General features: G+C 42.5%; 1 protein-coding gene across 4 annotated transcripts in view; it reads right to left on the bottom strand.

Moving 5' to 3' along the window:
* Nucleotides 1-20,106, bottom strand: part of CALCOCO1 (calcium binding and coiled-coil domain 1) — a 110,153-nt gene that overhangs the window by 34,603 nt on the left and 55,444 nt on the right. The window contains exons 9-12 of one of the 4 annotated variants that reach the window (XM_077483818.1): nucleotides 19,754-19,879; nucleotides 18,937-19,032; nucleotides 13,696-13,813; nucleotides 3,950-4,143 (exon numbers count right to left, since the gene is read on the bottom strand). In XM_077483818.1, coding sequence (XP_077339944.1) covers nucleotides 3,950-4,143; nucleotides 13,696-13,813; nucleotides 18,937-19,032; nucleotides 19,754-19,879 — 534 coding nt within the window. The remainder of the gene's footprint in view (nucleotides 1-3,949; nucleotides 4,144-13,695; nucleotides 13,814-18,936; nucleotides 19,033-19,753; nucleotides 19,880-20,106) is intronic. The other 3 variants (XM_077483819.1, XM_077483820.1, XM_077483821.1) reach the window with 3 other exon arrangements.

The raw sequence follows: 20,106 nt of genomic DNA, 5'->3' as shown, positions 1-20,106 counted from the left end.
ACAGCTGGGTGACTGTGGAGAGAGATGAGAACTGGCAATCAGCCGACAGCTGAGCAGCCAGCCCAGAGAAGGAAGGGATCATACAAATCCCAACAGAAGAGCAAGTTTTGGGGTTCTATTCAAACCTCTTTACGGTACCAAAACCGAATAGAGATGTCAGACCCATTCTAGATCTAAAGAATCTGAAGGTCCACTCTTTTTGCATGGAATCGATCAGGTCGGTGGTTTCTATCCCACACGGAGGAGAACTTTTGGCGTCTATCGACATCATGGATGCATATTTGGATGTTCCTATACTTCCCGCTCACCAAAGGTTTCTGCGGTTCGAGGTAGAACAGCATAATTTTCAATTTGTAGCCTTGCCCTTCGGGCTTGCTCCAGCACCCTGGGTATTTACAAAGGTTCTGGCTCCACCTTTAGACAGGCTAAGGGAGCAGGGCATAACAGTCTTGGTGTATCTGGACAATCTATTGCCAATAGACCAGTCGGTGGCCCGTTTGGAGCAAAGTGTGTGCATTACAACCAAATACCTGTAAAATCTAGGTTAAATTCTCAATCTAGAGAAGTCTTTCTTAAAACAGCTAAAAAGGCTGGATTACTTGGATCATAGACACGGCCCAGAAAAAGGTGTTCTTGCCTCAGGCAAAGATCAACGCCATAAGAGAGCTGGTGCAAATGGTCAGGTTGGAAAGAGATCCCTCCATTTGCCTTTGCATGAGGTTGTTAGGGAAGATGGTGGCTTCATTCAAAGCGGTTCCCTATGCCTAGTTCTATTCGAGACTGTTACAAAACAACATCCTGTCTGCTTGGAACAAAACTGTTCAAGGTCTAGATTTACCAATACGGCTGTCCCCAAGGGTGTCCCAGAGCCTCAGTTGGTGGTTGGTAACTAGGAATCTGCTGAACAGAACCAGACCAGTTATCTGGAAAGTGGTAATGACAGGTGCCACTCTTTCAGGTTGGGAAGCAGTACTAGAAAAGACAACTGTCCAAGGACAGTGGTCAAGAACCAAAAGAACCTTGCCCATCAACATCCTAGAGATTCGGGCAGCGCGTCTGGCTCTGAAGACGTGGACATTCAGGTTATGGGGTTGACCTGTCAGGATCCAATCCGACAATGCCACAGCTATGGCTTATATCAATCACCAAGGGGGTACCAAGAGTCTCGCAGCTCAGAGGAAGGTGAACCACATTCTAACTTGGGCAGAAAGCAATGTTCCGTGCCTATCGGCAGTTTTCAGTCCAGGAGTAGAGAATTGGCAGGCAAATTACTTGAGTCGCCAGCAGTTGTTCCAAGGGTCCCTTCACCCCAACATTTTTCTTGCTGTTTGCCAAAGATGGGGGACAACGGACGTAGAACTTCTGGTGTCCAGGTTCAACGTGAAGTTGGTCAACTTTGTGTCCAGGACAAGGGATCCACTCGCATGCAGAACAGATGCGTTGGTGACCCTGTGGGATCAGTTCTCACTAATTTATGCATTTCCTCCTATTCAGTTGCTGCCATGACTTCTTTGCAGAATCAAGCTGGAAAGAAAGCTGGTAATTCTTGTAGCCCCAGCATGGCCAAGAAGGTCCTGTTATGCAGAAATTGTAAAGATGGCGTGGGGGATCCATGTTTCCTTCCACTATGTGCAGGCCTACTCTCACAGGGGCCGATATTCCATCCTACCTTACAAACTCTAAATTTAATGGCTTGGCTATTAAAACCCACATTCTGAAGAAACGTGGGCTATCCGGCTCAGTTATCTCTACCTTGATAAATGCAAGGAGACAGCTTCCAGCATCATATATTTTAGAGTCTGGAGGGCTTATATTTCCCAGTGTGAATTAAAGGGTTAGCACCCTCAGAAGTATAGAATAGGCAGAATTCTTGTGTTTCTACAATTAGGGGTAGAGATGAAGCTGGCCTTGCGTACTATTAAGGGCCAAGTCTCTGCTTTATCAGTCTTATTTCAAAGACCGCTTGCTTTTCATTCTTTGGTCTGGGTTTTTATTCAAGGGGTAATGCAAAAACAGCCCTTTGAACTGATACAGCATACTCCCTTGGTCCTTCTGACAAGGAAGCTAGTGTTTTTGGTTGTTATATCCTCAGCAAGGAGGGTTTCGGAATTGGCTGCTCTTTCTTGTAAAGAGACAAATTTTATTAGTCATGAGGACAGGGTCATGTTGCGTCCTCGTCCAAGTTTTCTGCCTAAAGTGGTCTCAGGGTTCCACCTGAACCAAGATATTGTCCTACCATCGGTTTTTCCAAAACCATGTTCTAGGGAAGAGAGGTCACTACATTGTCTTGATGTGGTGAGAGCGGTAAAGGTCTATTTAGAGACGACTGCTCAGATCCGGAAGACTGATGTCTTATTTGTGCTGCCGGAAGGTCCTAGGAAAGGACAGGCAGCGTTGAAATCCACTATTTCTAAGTGGATTTGGCAATTTATAATTCAGGCTTATGGTTTAAAAGGTAAGATTCCACATTTTCAAGTCAAGGCACACTCTACCAGAGCAGTTAGTGCTTCTTGGGCAGTGCATCACCAGGCCTCCATGGCTCAGATCTGTAAGGCCGTAACTTGGTTTTCAGTACATATATTCACCAGGTTTTATCAGGTGATGTAAAAAGGCATGAGGATAGCGCCTTTGGGTGCAGTGTGCTGCAAGCAGCACTATAGGTCCTCAAGTCTTTGGGCGCGCTGCGGGTTGTGTCTCCCTTCCCTCAAATAGCATTGCTATGGGATGTCCCATATAGTTAATAACTATGGCTCTGTGTCCCGTGATGTACGTTAAAGAAAATAGGATTTTTATAACAGCTTTCCTGTAAAATTCTTTTCTTGGAATACATCACGGGACACGGAGGTCCCCTCCCTCTTTTGGGATTTGTGTATATTGCTTTGCTACAAAACTGAGGTACTCGTGGTAGGAGGAGGGGTTATATAGGGAGTGAACTTCCTGTCTTGGGTGTGCCAGTGTCCGTCAAATGAAGGTGCCAATAAACCCATATAGTTAATAACAATGGCTCTGTGTCCCATGATGTACTCCAAGAAAAGGATTTTACAGGTAATCTGTAAAAATCCTATTTTTGTAAAGTTCTTCGGTCTTGGAGAAAAGTCTTTCTTCTCAGCCTTTCGCTGCTACCACAGTAGTCCCAGGGACACTCACTTAATGCTAATAAGAGAAGGCTACTGGGATAGTGACAGGTTATGTCCTCTGCTGTCACTGCCCATATTGAAGCAAAGGTAACATCACAAATAAAAACCTTAGGGCTTGGTTCATACTGCCGCGACTTGGGATCCGACTTGTGAGACCCCAAGTCGAAAAACATGTGAAATCCCATGTTAGGCAATGAGAGCTGTCTTAATTAGCACTACTGAAGCCGCTCCAACTTTTAGAAAAGGTTTCTGTACTACTTCAAAAGCAACTTCTATCCGACTTGTGCCCACAGAAGTCGGATCCTCATCTATATTGATGTGATTTGGATCCAACATTACAGGAAGATTACCCAGGTATTCCTGAAAGTCGCTTCTTAAGTATCATCAAAGTAGTACTCAAGTAGCCAGGAAGTCACCTGACAGACTTTCAGGTAACATTAGTGTGAATCGAGTCTTACAGCACCAATATATGCACATAGTGGCTTCAGTGTGTTATGACTGGATGAACTTTAACACCAAATAATGACAATTCATGTCTCTGAACACTGACAGGGGGACAGTTATATTGATTTATAGTTATGATTTGCCCAAAGTTTAGCTTTAGGAAATATGATTAACTTGTTATATTAATTAACGGAAACAAAAAAAAAAAAACAACAACTATCCTACTCCTTTGCACTGGAAATACCATTAATTCCTTTAAACATAGGCACAGATAATTTTACCACAATCAGACTTCAGTAAATTGCACTCTTTGTGTTGATTTATTGAATTAGCCCATGTGTATATGCTGTACTAAATATGCAACTTACGGAGTCAGGGTTGTCCTCAGGCAATGGCTGTAGCTGACATGCAATGGGTGCTGGCTGATTGATCACCACCTTCAGAGACTCTCGAGGAAAAGCTGGTAAGATGGAAGAGATCTGCTCACTCACTGTAAAAGGGTCTTCACGCACAGGAAATCTTCTGATTTCAGAGGACTCTTCATCTGACTCTGGCAGACCTACTGCCAAAAGAGGTATAAGGTAAAGAATATTTGGCCCAAAAATGCAAAAGAACCACAACCAAACAAAACATATTCACGCATTCAGCTACCACATATTCGTTTTTATCTGAAAGCTTTTGACTAGTAGCTGTGGGCAACACAACCAGTTAACAGTTAATGCCAATGTAAAAGCAGCACTGTCGTGTTTGCAATAACAATGATAGCAAAGCTAAGAGATGTAGCAGATATAATGCTTTAGCTGTTTTACTCCCTAAAAGCATATTAGTGGGTGTGGATGTTTTATATCCATCAAAATATAAGTGGAATAACTGTTGATATGGAACATCAATTTACTGGATATTATTATAGGATTTATATAGCGCCAACAGTTTGCACAGTGCTTAACAAAATGAAGACAGACATTACAGTTACATTACAATGTGGTACAAGAGGAATCAGAGGGTCCTGCTCGCTAGAGCTTACAATCTAGGATATAGAAGTGATCTATACTCAGACCATGCACTGCCATAAAGAATTATTGATTTTCCCCACTAAACAAGGAACCATCATTCACTTGAACTTGCCAGAACTCATATGTAATAAAAAAAGTGGCCTGAAGGGTAGTTTTCCACTTATGAACACCATGGGCAACAAAGAGTTCCTGTAGGTTTACAAATAATTAATGGTAAGGAATAAGTGTTCCCTTATGTTGGCGTCCAATGTGCCCTTTTATTGTTGGTCAGTTGCACCCTTAAGGCCCATACACACGATCAGACTTTTTGACAACAAACATGTAAATGAGCTGTTTTGGAGCAACATCCGACCGTGTGTACGCTCCATCAGACAAACTTTTTTGGTTTTCATCGGACTTTTGTTGGCTGTGCGAACGGACAAACTTTCTGGCAACAAAAGTCCGATGGAGCAAAGTCTGATCATGTGTACAGAAAACCATAGGACTTTTGTACAAAGTACAAACAGGCATGCTCAGAACCAATGCAAAAGATCAGACAACAATACAGAAGTTGACCAAAGGTGGCAGTAAAGAGCAGAAAAACCACGTGATTTGGTGAAAGTTGGCTGAAAAAGTCCTGCTGTGTGTATGCAATACAAGTTCAGGGCCGACGCCCTTTGTACAAAAATCCAAGGGAAAGTTTGTACAAAGTCCTATCGTGTGTATGAGGCTTTAGATTGGCAGTCAGTGTGCTTGGTGTATCTTAAATTAGTGTGCCCCCCTTACATTTGTTCTCAGTGGTCATTGTCCGATCCCTTTTGTATATATATATATATATATATATATATATATATATATATATATATATATATATATATACATATATACATACACATACACACACACACAAATTTTTAAAAATCAGTCATGTACCGTATATACTCGAGTATAGGCCGACCCGAATATAAGCCGAGGCCCCCAATTTACCCCCAAAAAACTGGAAAACTTATTGACTCGTGTATAAGCCGAGGGTGAGACATGGCTGTCCATCCCTGTGTATCCGTCCATCCCTGTGTGTGTGTCCGTCCATCCATCCCTGTGTGTGTGTCCATCCATCCATCCATCCCTGTGTGTCCGTCCATCCATCCCTGTGTGTGTATCCATCCATCCCTGTGTGTGTGTGTGTGTGTGTGTGTGTGTGTGTATCCATCCATCCATCCATCCATCCCTGTGTGTGTGTGTGTGTGTATCCATCCATCCATCCCTGTGTGTGTGTGTGTGTGTGTGTGTGTGTGTGTGTGTGTGTGTGTGTGTGTGTGTGTGTGTGTGTGTGTGTGTGTGTCCGTGCAGCCTTGTGTGTGTGTCCAGCCTACCTGTGTCCCAAGCCTCCGTCCCGAGCCGCCGTCGTCCCGAGCCTCCTCTGTCCCGTGCCTCCTCTGTCCCGTGCCTTCCGGTGTCCCGTGCCTCCTCTGTCCCGTGCCTCCTCCGTCCCGTGTCGTGCCGATGGATCGCCGCTCTTCTCGGCGGCCATTCTACGATTCAAAAGCTGCGCCTCCGTCCTCCGCCTGTGATAGGCGGAACACTCAATTTCCCAGCAGCCTGTGTTCCGCCTATCACGGACATCCTCTCATACTCGTCCGTAGTATGAGAATGAACGGATGTCCGTGATAGGCGGAACACTGACTGCTGGGAAATTCAGTGTTCCGCCTATCACAGGCGGAGGCGGAGAAGGAGGCGCGGCTTTTGAATTTTAATGTCCGCCGTCTGTCTGCTCGATACGCTGATCGAGCAGTCAGACAGCGGTGACTCGAGTATAAGCCGAGGGGGCACTTTCAGCCTCAAAAAAGAGGCTGAAAATCTCGGCTTATACTCGAGTATATACGGTATACATAATATATATATATATATATATAAATCAGTCATGTTTGGTCAACAAAGATAAAAAGCACTTTTTTTGCAGAAACCATTTTTTTGTTTCCATCTTGATAAGTCATCACTGGGGATGCCTGGCAGAAGCCAAAATTTCCTCAGCGCAATCATGACATAAATAGTCAAGCAAGCAGACCACATAATATTTATCAACCTGCCAGCCAAGAGACAACATGGAAGGCAGTCAGATATGGCCTGCACATACAACTAACTTCTCATACCTATGGCTGACCTATATATAGATTTAAAACTGACTCCATCTGAAACATTACTGTCCTGCCCTGTTCACCGCAACACAGACACTTTTAGCTGAAGGCAAATAGGATAGTCAAAACTTCCTAAAATAGTGGTTCTGATCCACCAGCCTGCTGCAGGGCCACAGCCTCCCTCTTGTTGGACTGCAGCTTCCTGTTTGATTTGGCAGCTACTGCTCTCACACCAAAACTAGTACTAGAGGACTCGTAGGTGCCTTGCGCTTTCACAATAGAAAACAACCCAATCTGAGAAATATTGAGAAGCGAGAGTTTTGCTATCAAAACAACTTTCAGGGAAGAGATTCATAGAGTAAGAGAGATTGAACGTATACCAGAGATGGGGAAGTAAGTGAAGTAGTGGCATGTATCTGCTGGTGACAGCATACTATGAATTGCAGCCAAGGGTATAAGGAGTGGAGACAGGCAGTAAATGATTGCATCTATACTTACTTCCTCCTGCTGTGTATTTAAATAGCTCATATTTCAGAGATAGCAGGGAGTGCTATGTGCAGAGCTGACCATCCACCGTCTCTACTGCCTTCATCAAGAAAGGCTGCTACAATAAGATCTTTTTGTGGGGAGAATGAGGTTTGAAGGTGGGGAATGTCTTTAAGTGTGTGTTATCTTGCTTGTATCTGTGGCGAAGGAACTTAAGGTGGCACAGGAATCAAGAACAGCACTGTCAAGTTCTAAAGCAATATTACTGCCCTCACCAACTCCTGCTAATTCTAAATCCACACGCACAAAAAATCTCCAGGACACTGGAGCATGTCCCTTCATAAAAATCGCACTCCCACATTACCTCACTCACCCTTCTGCTTCTCCTAACCTCTGGAGATATAGCCCCAAACCCTGGGCCTCCACCATTTAACTGTATCGAACACACCCATTACCCTGTACCCTCTGTCTGCAGCAGCAATGCACACAATCTAGTTCCCATTTCTCTTCTTCCCAAGACCAGACTCCCTTTCTCTCACGCCCTCTGGAATGCCTGCTCTGTCTGTAACAAACTCTCCTCTCTCCATGATCTCTTTATCACAAACTCATTTAATCTACTCATCATTTCCGAAACCTGGCTTTGTGAATATGACACTGCGTCTTCTGCTGCCCTATTCTCTTCTCTGGACTCACTCCCCCAGACCCAGTGGACACAAGGGAGGGGGTGTCAGAATTCTTATAGCCCCACATAGCACCTTTCAGGTACTTCACCCACCTCCCTCTCTGTTACTCTCCTCATTTGAGACACACTGCATTCATCTTTTCTCCACAGTTTCTCTAAGGATAGCTGTGATCTACCGGCCCCCCTGGACCGGTATCAACCTTTCTTGATGACTTCTCTGCCTGCCTACCCTACTTTCTTTCTTATGAAATCCCCACAATCAATCATTCTCAAGGACTTCAACATCCCTACTAATACTAACAATCCTGCTACTTCTAAACTTCTCAGTCTAACCTCCTCCTTTGACCTGAAGCAATGGATACATGCTCCTACTCACTCTGAAGGCAATACCCTCCAACTATCCTTTCCCTCTCTCCCTTTCCTCCACCTCCTCTCCAACCAACCACCTAATAGCTACCCGTAGAAACCTACGTCATCTTAACCCTCCTCTTCTCTACTCTGCTACCAACCACCTCTTTGACAAAATTGTACCCCTGTCCTGCACTGATCTAGCCACTATTGTCTACAACGCTTCACTTCCAGCATCCCTGGACACATTGGCCCCTTTCACTACACACAGAATCAGGCCCTGACCCCCTTCAACCTTGGCAAACAGATGACACTAGAAGAAGTCTGAAAAAACATAGCCGTGCTCTTGAGCACCTGTGGCGTAAAAGACTAGGTCTCATAAGTCTGGATTCATTCCTCAACAATTCTACTTCCTCCTATCCTTTTCCTTTCTCTGTTGGGGTCCCCCAAGGTTCTGTTCTTGGGCCTCTCCTATTTTCAATCTACACCTTCCCCCTGGGCCAGCTGATAGCCTCCCATGGCTTCAAATACCATCTTTACACTGACGACACCCAAATCTATTTCTCTACCCCTCAGCTCACTCCCTCAGTCTCCTCCCATATCACTAATTTACTAACAGATATATCAGTCTGGGTGTCATAATACTTCCTCAAACTCAAACTCAATCTATCCAAAACAGAAGTTATATTTTTTCATCCACCATGTGCCCCTTCCCCTGATCCCTCTGTCAAAATCCATGGCACAACTATCAGCCCATCCCCATATGCCAAGGTCCTAGGTGTAATCCTGAGCTCTAAACTTTCCTTTACACCCAATCACTGTCCGAATCTTGCCACCTCAACATCTCCAAAATATGCCCCTTTCTAACCAATGACACAACAAAGCTCTTAATTCACTCCCTGGTCACCTCTCGCCTCAACTACTGCAACTCCCTTCTTATGGGCTTACCTCTACATAGGCTATCCCCCTTCAATCCATCATAAATGCTGCTGCCAGACTCATCCACCTTACCAATCGCTCTGTGTCTACTACTCCTCTCTGTCAATCCCTCCACTGGCTTCCACTCACCCAACAAATTAAATTCAAAATACTAACAAAAACTTACAAAGCCATCCACAATTTAGCCCCTAGCTACATCACTAGCCTAGTCTCAGTATACCAACCTAATTGTTTTCTTCATTCCTCTCAAGACCTCCTGCTCTCTAGCTCCCTTGTCACCTCCTCCTTTGCTCGCCTCCAGGACTTTTCCAGAGCCTCTCCAATCCTATAGAACACCTTACCCCAAACTGTTCGATTATCTCCTACTCTATTAGCTTTTAGACGATCCCTGAAATCCCTCCTCTTCAGAGAAGTCTATCCCACCCCCACCTAATAACTGTATTTTCATTTTCTCCAACACAGTTTTCGCCTTCTATTTCACTTGACCCACCTTTCTAGATTGTAAGCTCTAACAAGCAAGGCCCTCTGATTTCTCCTGTATTGAATTGTAACTGTACTGCCTGCCCTCATGTTGTAAAGTACTGCTCAAACTGTTGGCGCTATATCAATCCTGTATAATAATAATATCATCATAACATTTTATAAAAAACCTGTACTGGTAAGAGAAATAAGGAATACTATGCACCATACAGTTCCTCATTGTACTTGTGCTGTAAAAAAAATCCTCTTCAAGCACCAATAGGGCTTACTGAAGTACCATACTTTAATTGTAGGGGTATAGCCTTTGTTTTTTGTTGTTTTTTTTACTGTTGGGTCTCACTAAGGTTGAGAACCACTGACTTAAATGTATTTATGGTCAACAATCTTAACGCTTGTAAACTTTGTAAAGAATCCCGCAGATTTACTTCCTTGAATTCTGTGACACATAGTCAGTATGCCCTGTGATTAGAATTCACAGAGCCTGTCCTATTACAGGGAGAGGTTTCAAACTCTCCCAAAGGTGAAGGCCTGTCAGTTTTCAGGTGATGGCCAATGGAGATCAAGTCAGAATGCCAACTTTTTGGTAAAAAAAAAACAAAGCATCTGGATGTTGCTCCCAGATGCTTCCTAGCACAGAGGGAGAGGGTGAAAAGAGTCCACACTAGAAGGGCATCTGCTCATCAACCCAGCAAACCCTATAAGAAGAAGACAGGGGAATCTCTTTGGCAGATAAGGGAGGGGTCAAAGGTTCACAGAGAGTTGATTTCTTGAGTTGAACAGCCCCACTCATTGGTGACCCAAGGTTACCAGCCCTAGACACCTGGGAAACCATATCCAGATGAAGCCTGCAGATGATATAACCCTCAGAAGGGATTGGACTGCAAGAGTAGGAATTAGTCCATGTTGACCGTATAGGGCAAGAAGTCCCTCAGAAGGGGGATAAGGATGAGTAGTATCAATTACCGCAAAAGATACAACCACTTCCGAGGGTAAATAACTCCCCTTATGGGGTAAAGTGTGAGTCCCAGTGGTATATCCCTCCCAAAGCCAGAACACCCCCCCACTGGCACCATCAGAGACATCTTAAAACTAGTACTTTATAAGGTATTGTTGAGATAAATGTCTTGGCAGGACATACACCTTATCGGGATGCAGCCAGTTGCTATATAGGATGTCCTCCACTAAGGAGCGTAAAAGAAAATTGTTTGTCAGTTTGCGATTTTTAAGCTAACTCATACTGGTGAACTTGGATCAGGAGGCCTCTGATGGGCCCAGTGCCAAACAGGTCCGCACTTCAACATTAAGCACCAAGATAGTGTCACAGAGCTTTGGCAATAAAACAGCAGATGGGTGCTCCTTCTGAGAGAAGGCAGAAGCCTCCAACCTCCCCCTTGTCTTCTAGGTAAGAGACTCCTTTAGAGATGTATCAGAAACTGACTCTGGCGGGGAGGGAGGCAAAAGGTGTTTGTGACCTTGGTGACCTGCTGTTTGAATAATATTTAAAATCCACTCCATAAAAGCAGATATGGGGGGGTGCAAAATCCTTCTTATAAAGTGGTTGTAAAGTCATAAGTATTTTTATCTTAATGCATTAGGATAAAAAAAGCTTCGGCCTGCAGCAGACCCCCCCAATCGATCCAGCAATGTTGCAGGACTGTCTCTGCTGCCTGGGACTCTCCCTCCTCATTGGCTGAGAGGGCAGTGTTGTGCCATTGGCTCCTGTTGCTGTCAATCTGCAGTCAGCTAGCAAATGAGGAGAGATAAGGGGTGGGGCCAAACTGTGGCTGTCTGAATGGACACATAGTGCAGCGGCTTGGCCCGGCCCAGGTGCCCCTATAACAAACTGCTTTCTGTGGGGGCACTCGGCAGGGGGGAGGGGCCCGAAGCACAGGCAGGGGACCCAAGGAGAGGAGGATCTGCAAAACCATTGTACAGAGCAGGTAAGTATAAAAAAATGTTTTATTGTTGAAGAAAAAAAAAACCTGAGACTTTAGTATCACCATTCAGTGTCCTCCACCCCTCTCTGCCAATCCCTCCACTGGCTTCCACTCACCCAACGAATAAAATTCAAAGTACTAATAATAATTTACAAAGCCATCCATAACCCCAACGAATAAAATTCAAAGTACTAATAATAATTTACAAAGCCATCCATAACTCTGCCCCTAGTTACATCACTAACCTAGTCCCAAAATACCAAGTAAGTTGCTCTCTTCGGTCATCCCAAGACCTCCTGCTCTCTAGCTACCTTGTCACCTCCTCCCATGCTTGCCTCCAGGATTTCTGCAAAGGATGGGAGCTTCTCCCATCCTTTGGAACGCCCTACCCCAATCTGTCTGACTGTCCCCTAATCTATCCATATTTAGATTTTCCCTGAAAACCCTTCTCTTCAAAGAAGCCGATCCTGCTTCTAACACGGTTTTACTTCCTCCATCAGCTCATCCCCCAAGAGCTATTACCTTTTGTATCAATTGACCCTTCCTTTTTAGATTGTAAGCTCTAACAAGCAGGGCCCTCTGATTCCTCTTGTACCAAATTGTAATGTAACTGTAATGTCTGCCCTCATGTTGTAAAGCAGTGTGCAAACTGTTGGCGCTATATCAAACCTGTATAATAATAATAATAATAATATCACTTTAAGTACGAGAAGTGTAGAACACCAGACAGGGCAATGGAAAGGGGAAGGAGTAAGAGGGAGACAACTGACATCCAAGTTATTAGTGGCAGAATCCCCAGGAGAGGCCAGTAAAAAAGTTATCAGGAAACTTTTTTCCCACCCCAGACTTCTTCCTCCTGTGCTCTGCCATGTGTTGCGAGGGGGCTCCTGTAGATGTTACTCACAGTGACCTTAGAAGACAAGGAAGTGGTCCAGTAACCAAAGTGACTTTACAGGCTGGCCCTGCATATTCTTTGGCAGAATCCAGGTATGGTTCCCTGTAGTGTTCACGGTGGGGCACCAATCTTGAAGCTATGTAGGATGCCAACATGCACCAAGGGAAAGTTGATCACAGAATTTGGTAAGCAGACCTAACAAAACATCTACTCAGCAGAAAGGAGACATTTAACACCCAAAGACATAAGCAAAGACCTGAGGCTTGCTGGGAGTGGGATAGGATATATGAGGGTCCGAGCAGTTATCTTTTTTCCAAAACCTGGAGATACCTGCCTATAACCTCATCTCTGAATCTAAATCCGAGTCCTGTACTGTATTAAAAATGGGGCATGCTGGGTAGAGGAGTTGTACGGGAGCTTAAAACTTTTTCTGTTTGCCAGTGTCCCAACCTCCTTAAGGTGGCAGTAAAACCCAGCTGTTTCTAAATTTCTTGCTACTCAAGAAATGAATAAATATTGTATCATATTACAAATAATATGATACAATATTCATTTGAGTCCACATAATAAAGGCTTTATTTATGGGAACCTACATTTTTCTAGAAGCTTGTTTATCTGACAGGGTCACAGGGAAAGCCATACATGGTACTACATTCACCGGCAGACTTTCTATAACATACTGAGCAAGAACCCAATTAGACTTCTTTCTAGATAATACTCTCTTTCTAGATCAGCCTTTCTCAAACTTTTCAACACAGAGGAACCCTTTAAATAGTTCTATGGTCTAAAGGAACCCCTGCAAAAAATTAGAAATCTACAACTCACGATGCGTTAGTGTGGTGGTCAGTGGGAAGAATGGTCCCTACACTTGTGGTCATTGGGAATAATTACCTCCTTACAGATAGCAAAAAAGATCAATGGTGTGAGTGGAAACTTATCTGAGAAGCAGAAATGGCCCAATGCTGAAGGAACCCCTAGCAACCTCTGGAGGAACCCTAGGGTTCCACGGAATCCTGGTTGAGAATCACTGTTCTAGATAATAGAAGCAAATCATCTTCTAACTTCAGCTTGTTCAATTAAGCTTTGGCAATAAAACATGGAAACTGATTGGTTTCTAAGAGTTGTGCCAGATTTTGCACTCTCCAGTTTTAGTAAATAATGCATTATGACATTATAGAAGGCCATAACCAAGCTTTTCAATTTGGTAAGACAAGACATACTTAATCCAGGACTGTTTTCCTCTTTATCCACTTTGTCTTCTCTCCACCTTTCATCAGCAAGCTTGTCCAGCCTTTCCTCCAGTCTCCTCATATACTGCATCATCTCCTGTGGAATAAACTGAAGTAAGCTTTACAGGGTCATTCCACCCAATAATGATATCTTATTTCTGAACAATGGTGAATTTCCAAATAATTTATTTATTTCACAGCGCACGGATAAGATCTTATTATTCCTAACAGGGCTTTCTCTACCTTGGACTCGTTCCCCTCTAGATTGAGTCCTACTTCTCTTTCTCATTCGTTCTATTAAATTTAAAGCTGACAATAAACTCCAGGCAAACCGCTAAATGAACATTATTACAGTGCCTTGAAAAAGTATTCATAACCCTTTACATTATCCACATTTTGTCATGTTACAACCAAAAATGTAAATGTTTTTTATTGGAATTTTATATGATAGACCAACACAAAGTGGCACATAATTGTGAAGTGAAAGGAAAATTATAAATGTTTTTAAATTTTTTTTTACAAATAGATATCTGAAAAGTGTGACATGCATTTGTATTTAGTCCCCTAATTAAAATCTAGTGGAACCAATTGCCTTCAGAAGTCACTTAATTCATAAATAGAGTCCCCCTGTGTGTAATCTAATCTCAGTATAAATGTAGATGTTCTGTGAAGCTCTCAGGTTTGTTAGAGAACCTTAGTGAACAAACAGCATCTTGAAGGCCAAGGAACACACCAGACAGGTCAAGGGTAAAAGTTGTGGAGCAGTTTAAAGCAGGTTTAGGTTATAAAAGAAAAATCCTAAGCCTTGAACATCTCACAGAGCACTGTTCAATCCATCATCCAAAAATGGAAAAGTATGGCACAACTGCAAACCTACCAACACATGGCTGTCCACCTAAACTGACAGGACGGGCAAGGAGAACATTAATCAGAGAAGCAGCCAAGAGGCCCATGGTAACTATGGAGGAGTTGCAGAGATCCACAGCCCAGGTGGGAAAATCTGTCCACAGGGCAACTATTAGTCGTGCCATCTGACATTTATGGAAGTGGCTAAAAAAAAAAAAAAACATTGTTGAAAGAAAGCTATAAGAAGTCCCGTTTTCAGTTAGAAAGAAGCCATGTGGGGGACACAGCAAACATGTGAAAGAAAGTGCTCTGCTCAGATGAGACCAAAATTGAACTTTTTGGCCTAAAAGCAAAATGCTATGTGTGGTGAAAAAATAACACGGCACATCACCCTGAACACACCATCCCCACCTTGAAACATGGTGGTGGCAGCATCATGTTGTGGGGATGCTTTTCTTCAGCAGAGACAGGGAAGCTGGTCAGAGTTGATGAGAAGATTTGATGAGCCAAATACAGAGTAATCTTAGAAGAAAACCTGTTAGAGTCTGCAAAATACGCCAGAGCTACAGTGGAAATAGTTTAGATCAAAGCATATTAATGTGTTAGAATAGACCAGTCAAAGTCCAGACCAAAATCCAAATGGCAAGGCATGAAATGTGCTGTTCACATGAGCTCTCCATGTAATCTGACAGAGCTTGAGCTATTTTGCAAAGAAGAATGGGCAAAAATGTCACTCTCTAGATGTGCAAAGCTGGAAGAGATATCCCAAAAAGACTTGCAGCTGTAATTGCAGCGAAAGGGGGTTCTACAAAGTATTGACTCAGGGGGGCTGAATAGAAATGCACGTCACCTTTTTACCATATTTATTTGTAAAAAATCTTGAAAAACATTTATCATAGTTACATAGTAGGTGAGGTTGAAAAAAGACACAAGTCCAACCTAAATGTGTCGTCATATGTCAGTATTACATTGTATATCCCTGTATGTTGTGGTCGTTCAGGTGCTTATCTAATTGTTTTTTGAAACCATCAACGCTCCCCACTGAAACCACCACCTTTGGAAGGGCATTCCACTTCCTTGCCGCTCTTACAATAAAGAACCCTCTATGCAGTTTAAGGTTAAACCTCTTTTCTTCTAATTTTAATGAGTGGCCACATGTCTTTTTAAACTCCTTTCCACGGAAAAGTTTTATCCCTACTGTGGGGTCACCAGTATGGTATTTGTAAATTTAAATGAAACCCCCTCTCAAGCGTCTCTTCTCCATAGAGAATAAGTTCATTCCTGGTAACCTTACTTCATAACTAATGTCCTCCAGTCCCTTTATTAGTTTTGTTGCTCTTCTCTGTACTCGCTCCACTTCCAGCACATCCTTCCTGAGGACTGGTGCCCAGAACTGGACAGCATACTCCAGGTGAGACCGGACCAGAGTCTTGTAGAGTGTGAGAATTATTGCTTTATCTCTGGAGTTAATCCCCTTTTTAATGCATGCCAATATTCTGTTTGCTTTGTTAGCAGCAGTTGGCATTCCATGCCATTGCTGAGCCTATCATCTACTAGGGCCCTCAGGTTCTTTTCCATCTTTGATTCACCCAGAGGATCTCCCTTCCCAGTGAGTAGATTGCATTCACATTTTTGCCACCCAAATGCATTAGTTTACATTTTTCCACATTAACCCTCATTTGCCATGTAGTTGCCCACCCCATTAATTTGTTTAGATCAACTTACAAGGTTTCCACATTCTGTGGAGAAGGTATTGCCCTGCTTAGCTTAGTATTGTCCGCAAATACAGAGATTGGACTGTTTACCCCATCCTCCAGGTTGTTTATGAACAAATTAAATAGGATTGGTCCCAGAACAGAACCCTGGGGGACCCCACATTCCACCCCTGATCATTCCGAGTACTCCCCATTTATCGGCACCCTCTGAACTCGCCCTTGTAGCCAGTTTTCAATCCATGTACTCACCCTATGGTCCATGCCAATGGACCTTACTTTGTACAGTAAATGTTTATGGGGAACTGTGTGAAATGCTTTTGAAAAATCCAGATACACCACATCTACGGGCCTCCCTTTATCTAGATGGCAGCTCACCTCCAACTAGAAGGTTAATAGACTGGTTTGGTAAGAACGATTCTTCATGAATCCATGCTGATTACAGCTGATACCATTTTCATTACTACAATCTTGTATATAATCCCTTATCATCTCCTCCAAGAGCTAATATTGATGTTAGGCTAACTCTGTGATTCCCAGGGATGTATTTTGGTCCTTTTTTAAATATTGGTGCTACATTGGCTTTTCTCCATTCAGCTGCTACCACTCCAGTCAATAGACTGTCAGTAAAAATTAGGAACAATGGTCTGGCAATTGCTTGACTGAGCTCCTTAACCACTAAAGCCCTGGACCATTTTCCAGCTAAAGGACTAAGCCCCTTTTTGCAATTCAGCACTGCGTCGCTTTAACTGACAATTGGGCGGTCATGCGACAAACAAAATTGGCGTCCTTTTTTCCCCACAAATAGAGCTTTCTTTTGGTGGCATTTTATCACCTCTGCGATTCTGCGAAATCTGCGATTTTTATTTTTTGCGCTATAAACAAAAATAGAGTGACAATTTTGAAAAAAAGCAATAGTTTGCTATAATAAATATCCCACAAAAATATATAAAAAAACATTTTTTTTCCTCAGTTTAGGCCGATACGTATTCTTCTACATATTTTTGGTAAAAAAAAAAAAAAAAATCGCAATAAGCATTTATTGATTGATTTGGGCAAAAGTTATAGCGTCTACAAAATAGGGGATAGTTTTATGGCATTTTTATAAAAATACATTTTTTACTAGTAATGGTGGCGATCAGAGATTTTTATTGTGACTGCGACATTATGGTGGACACGTTGGACAATTTTGACAGATTTTTGGGACCAGTGGCATTAATACCGCAATCAGTGCGATTAAAATGCACTGATTGAGGTAAAAATGTCACTGGCAGTGAAGGGGTTCACCACTAGGGGGCAGTGTAGGGGTTAAGTGTGTGTGGGTTTTTTTAACTGTAGGGGGGCGTGGCTTGGCGTCACTGATCCTTTTTCCCTATAACAGGGAACAGATGATCAGTGACAGCCACACTAGGAAGCATGAGGAGAGGTTTGTTTACACTTACCTCTCCTCGTTCTTCAGCTCTGTGACCCGATAGCGGGACACCGGCAGCGATCGGGTCTGCGGGTCCCGCGTCCACGGAGCACAGGACCGGGTCGCGAGTGCCCCACCGGCAGCGTGTGCGTGACCCATGGCTTGGCACTTAAAGGCAACGTACAGGTATTGTGCCCAGCCGTGCCATTCTGCTGACGTATATTGGCGTGAGGTGGTCCTTAAGCGGTTAAGGACCCTCAGGTGCAAGCCATCTGGTCCCAGTGACCTATTAATGTTAAGTTTTTCAAGTCTATTTCTAATTCTGTCCTCTGTTAGCCATGAGGGTGCTTCCTGTGATGTGTCATGAGGATAAACATTGTCGTTTTGGTTACTGAAGCCCCCCCGATTCCCTCGTAAAGAGGAGAAGAATAAATTATTTTTCCTTTCACTTCACAATTCTGTGCCATTTTGTGGTCTATCACATACAATCCAAATAAAATACATTTACGATTTTGGTTGTAACATGACAAAATGCGGAAAATTTCAAGGAGTATTAATACTTTTTTAAGTTACTGTATGTGTGTGTGTATATATATATATATATATATATATATATATATATATATATATATATATATATATATATATATATATACATACATATACATACATATACACATACACACATTTTTGTAAATATTTTATTATATCTTTTAATGTGACAACACTGAAGAAAAGACACTTTGCTACAATGTAAAGTAGTGAGTGTACAGCTTGTATAAGTGTTCATTTGCTGTCCCCTCAAAATAACTCATTCTGATTATATATGTGTCTTCTTATCCTACAAAGGAGTCCAAGTGTGATCCCAATGCCATGCCTAGATTAGTGATTTTGAAATGATGCCATTAGCTAGCAGGTAGGTAGCAGGTGCACAGTAAGAGACAAAAAAATAAAATAAAATAGCAACAAATAAAACTCCTTAAGGAGAAAAAAAAAAAAAAAAAAAAAGAGGATATCCATCCTCACAGGACAGTAGCAAAAAACTTAGGATAACCGTGAGCAGGAAGAGTTATATCAGGGTTTTAACAGTTCTGTTTGCCAGTTTCCGCTTCACCTAAAGGTAGCAAGGTATAACCTAGTCATCTAAGACTATGCCTGTGTCCTGTACTGAGCAGGTTTTATATTAGGAACCAGCGTTAGTCACTTGTAGAAAAACAATGACCTATTCTTACACTGTACTCTATGGACTGACTTATTTCTTACCTGTTTTTCTTCTCTTAGTTGTTCCTTTTCCATCTGTGAAACTTTCAGAGCTGATTTTAACTCACTTAACTCTCGTCTGCTTTCTGATAACTGAACCTTTACAGATTCAAACACAAGGCAAATATAGAATTAAAAAAATAATACCAAGGAATCATAAAACGGTATTTATAAGGAGCTGGTGTTTCAATGTAAAGTTATAAATTGTTCAAACATACAAACATAGTATCATTTTTGTTGTTATGCTTATATTTTGGTTTCTGATCCTGGTCATTTGGGAGCCTGTGATTTTGTGATGTATTTTATTATTGGGCTGCAAAGCACATAATTATTGTTCCTTCCCAGAAACAGCAGGGAATTTTGTATTTTTAATCACTTTCACCACTCTACCAGGGCAGTTTTTAAAATGTCCACACATATAGTAACACATTTGCTGAAAATTATGTTAAACACCCACAAAAATATATGTTTTTAATTTTCAGTTCTGAACCTGTAATAGACACAATACATGTGTTTTTGGGTTTCATTAATTACTAGTCTTACTCTCAATGTTGGGGGGGTGAGGAGGATGTCAAGCTCCTGGCACTATAATGCCTGGCTCACTTTTACTTAAAAACAAATCGCTGGCTGAAAAAATCAATACCAAGCTCATGGCTGCAGCAGCAGTTGTGAGCTTGTTTAGACCCCTTGAACACCAGGATATTTATAAACTTACTTGGTAGACAAGGGGTTAAAGGAGGTTAGCACTTGCACTCCACATGTATCCCATACCTGCCCTCAATATTGCCACCGTTTCCTGCTAGGACAGAATGTCTTTTACCTGACAAGCATCTGTCTCCTGGTTTAGTTTACATTGAAGTTTCTGTCGTTGGCTCCTCTCTTCTTGCAGGTTGCTTTCCAAAGTCAGCTTTTCTGCTTTCAGATTCACAATCTGGTCTCTCTTGGCCTAAAAGAAAATGAAAACCTTAAAGCAAAACTGTAAAAGTTCTTTGCTGGCAGAAGGGGAGGAATTGTGTCCCTTCTTTGAATTACGTAGGGTTTTTTTGGTATGATTTTACTCAATTCGCCTCACCCATCCCCTCCTAAATCATTTTTTTCCCCACATTTGTTTCCTTCTTTATTGTAAGCTGCTGCAGTACCTGCACATGAGAATGCAAACACAGAAGTTTTGTG

This window comes from Lithobates pipiens, unplaced genomic scaffold (assembly GCF_037356315.1).
Source record: "Lithobates pipiens isolate NorthernLeopardFrog02 unplaced genomic scaffold, aLitPip1_a1.2 Scaffold_16, whole genome shotgun sequence".
Taxonomy (NCBI): domain Eukaryota; kingdom Metazoa; phylum Chordata; class Amphibia; order Anura; family Ranidae; genus Lithobates; species Lithobates pipiens.
The sequence above is the reverse complement of the archived record's forward strand: the minus strand, read 5'-3'. Positions and strand labels throughout refer to the sequence as shown.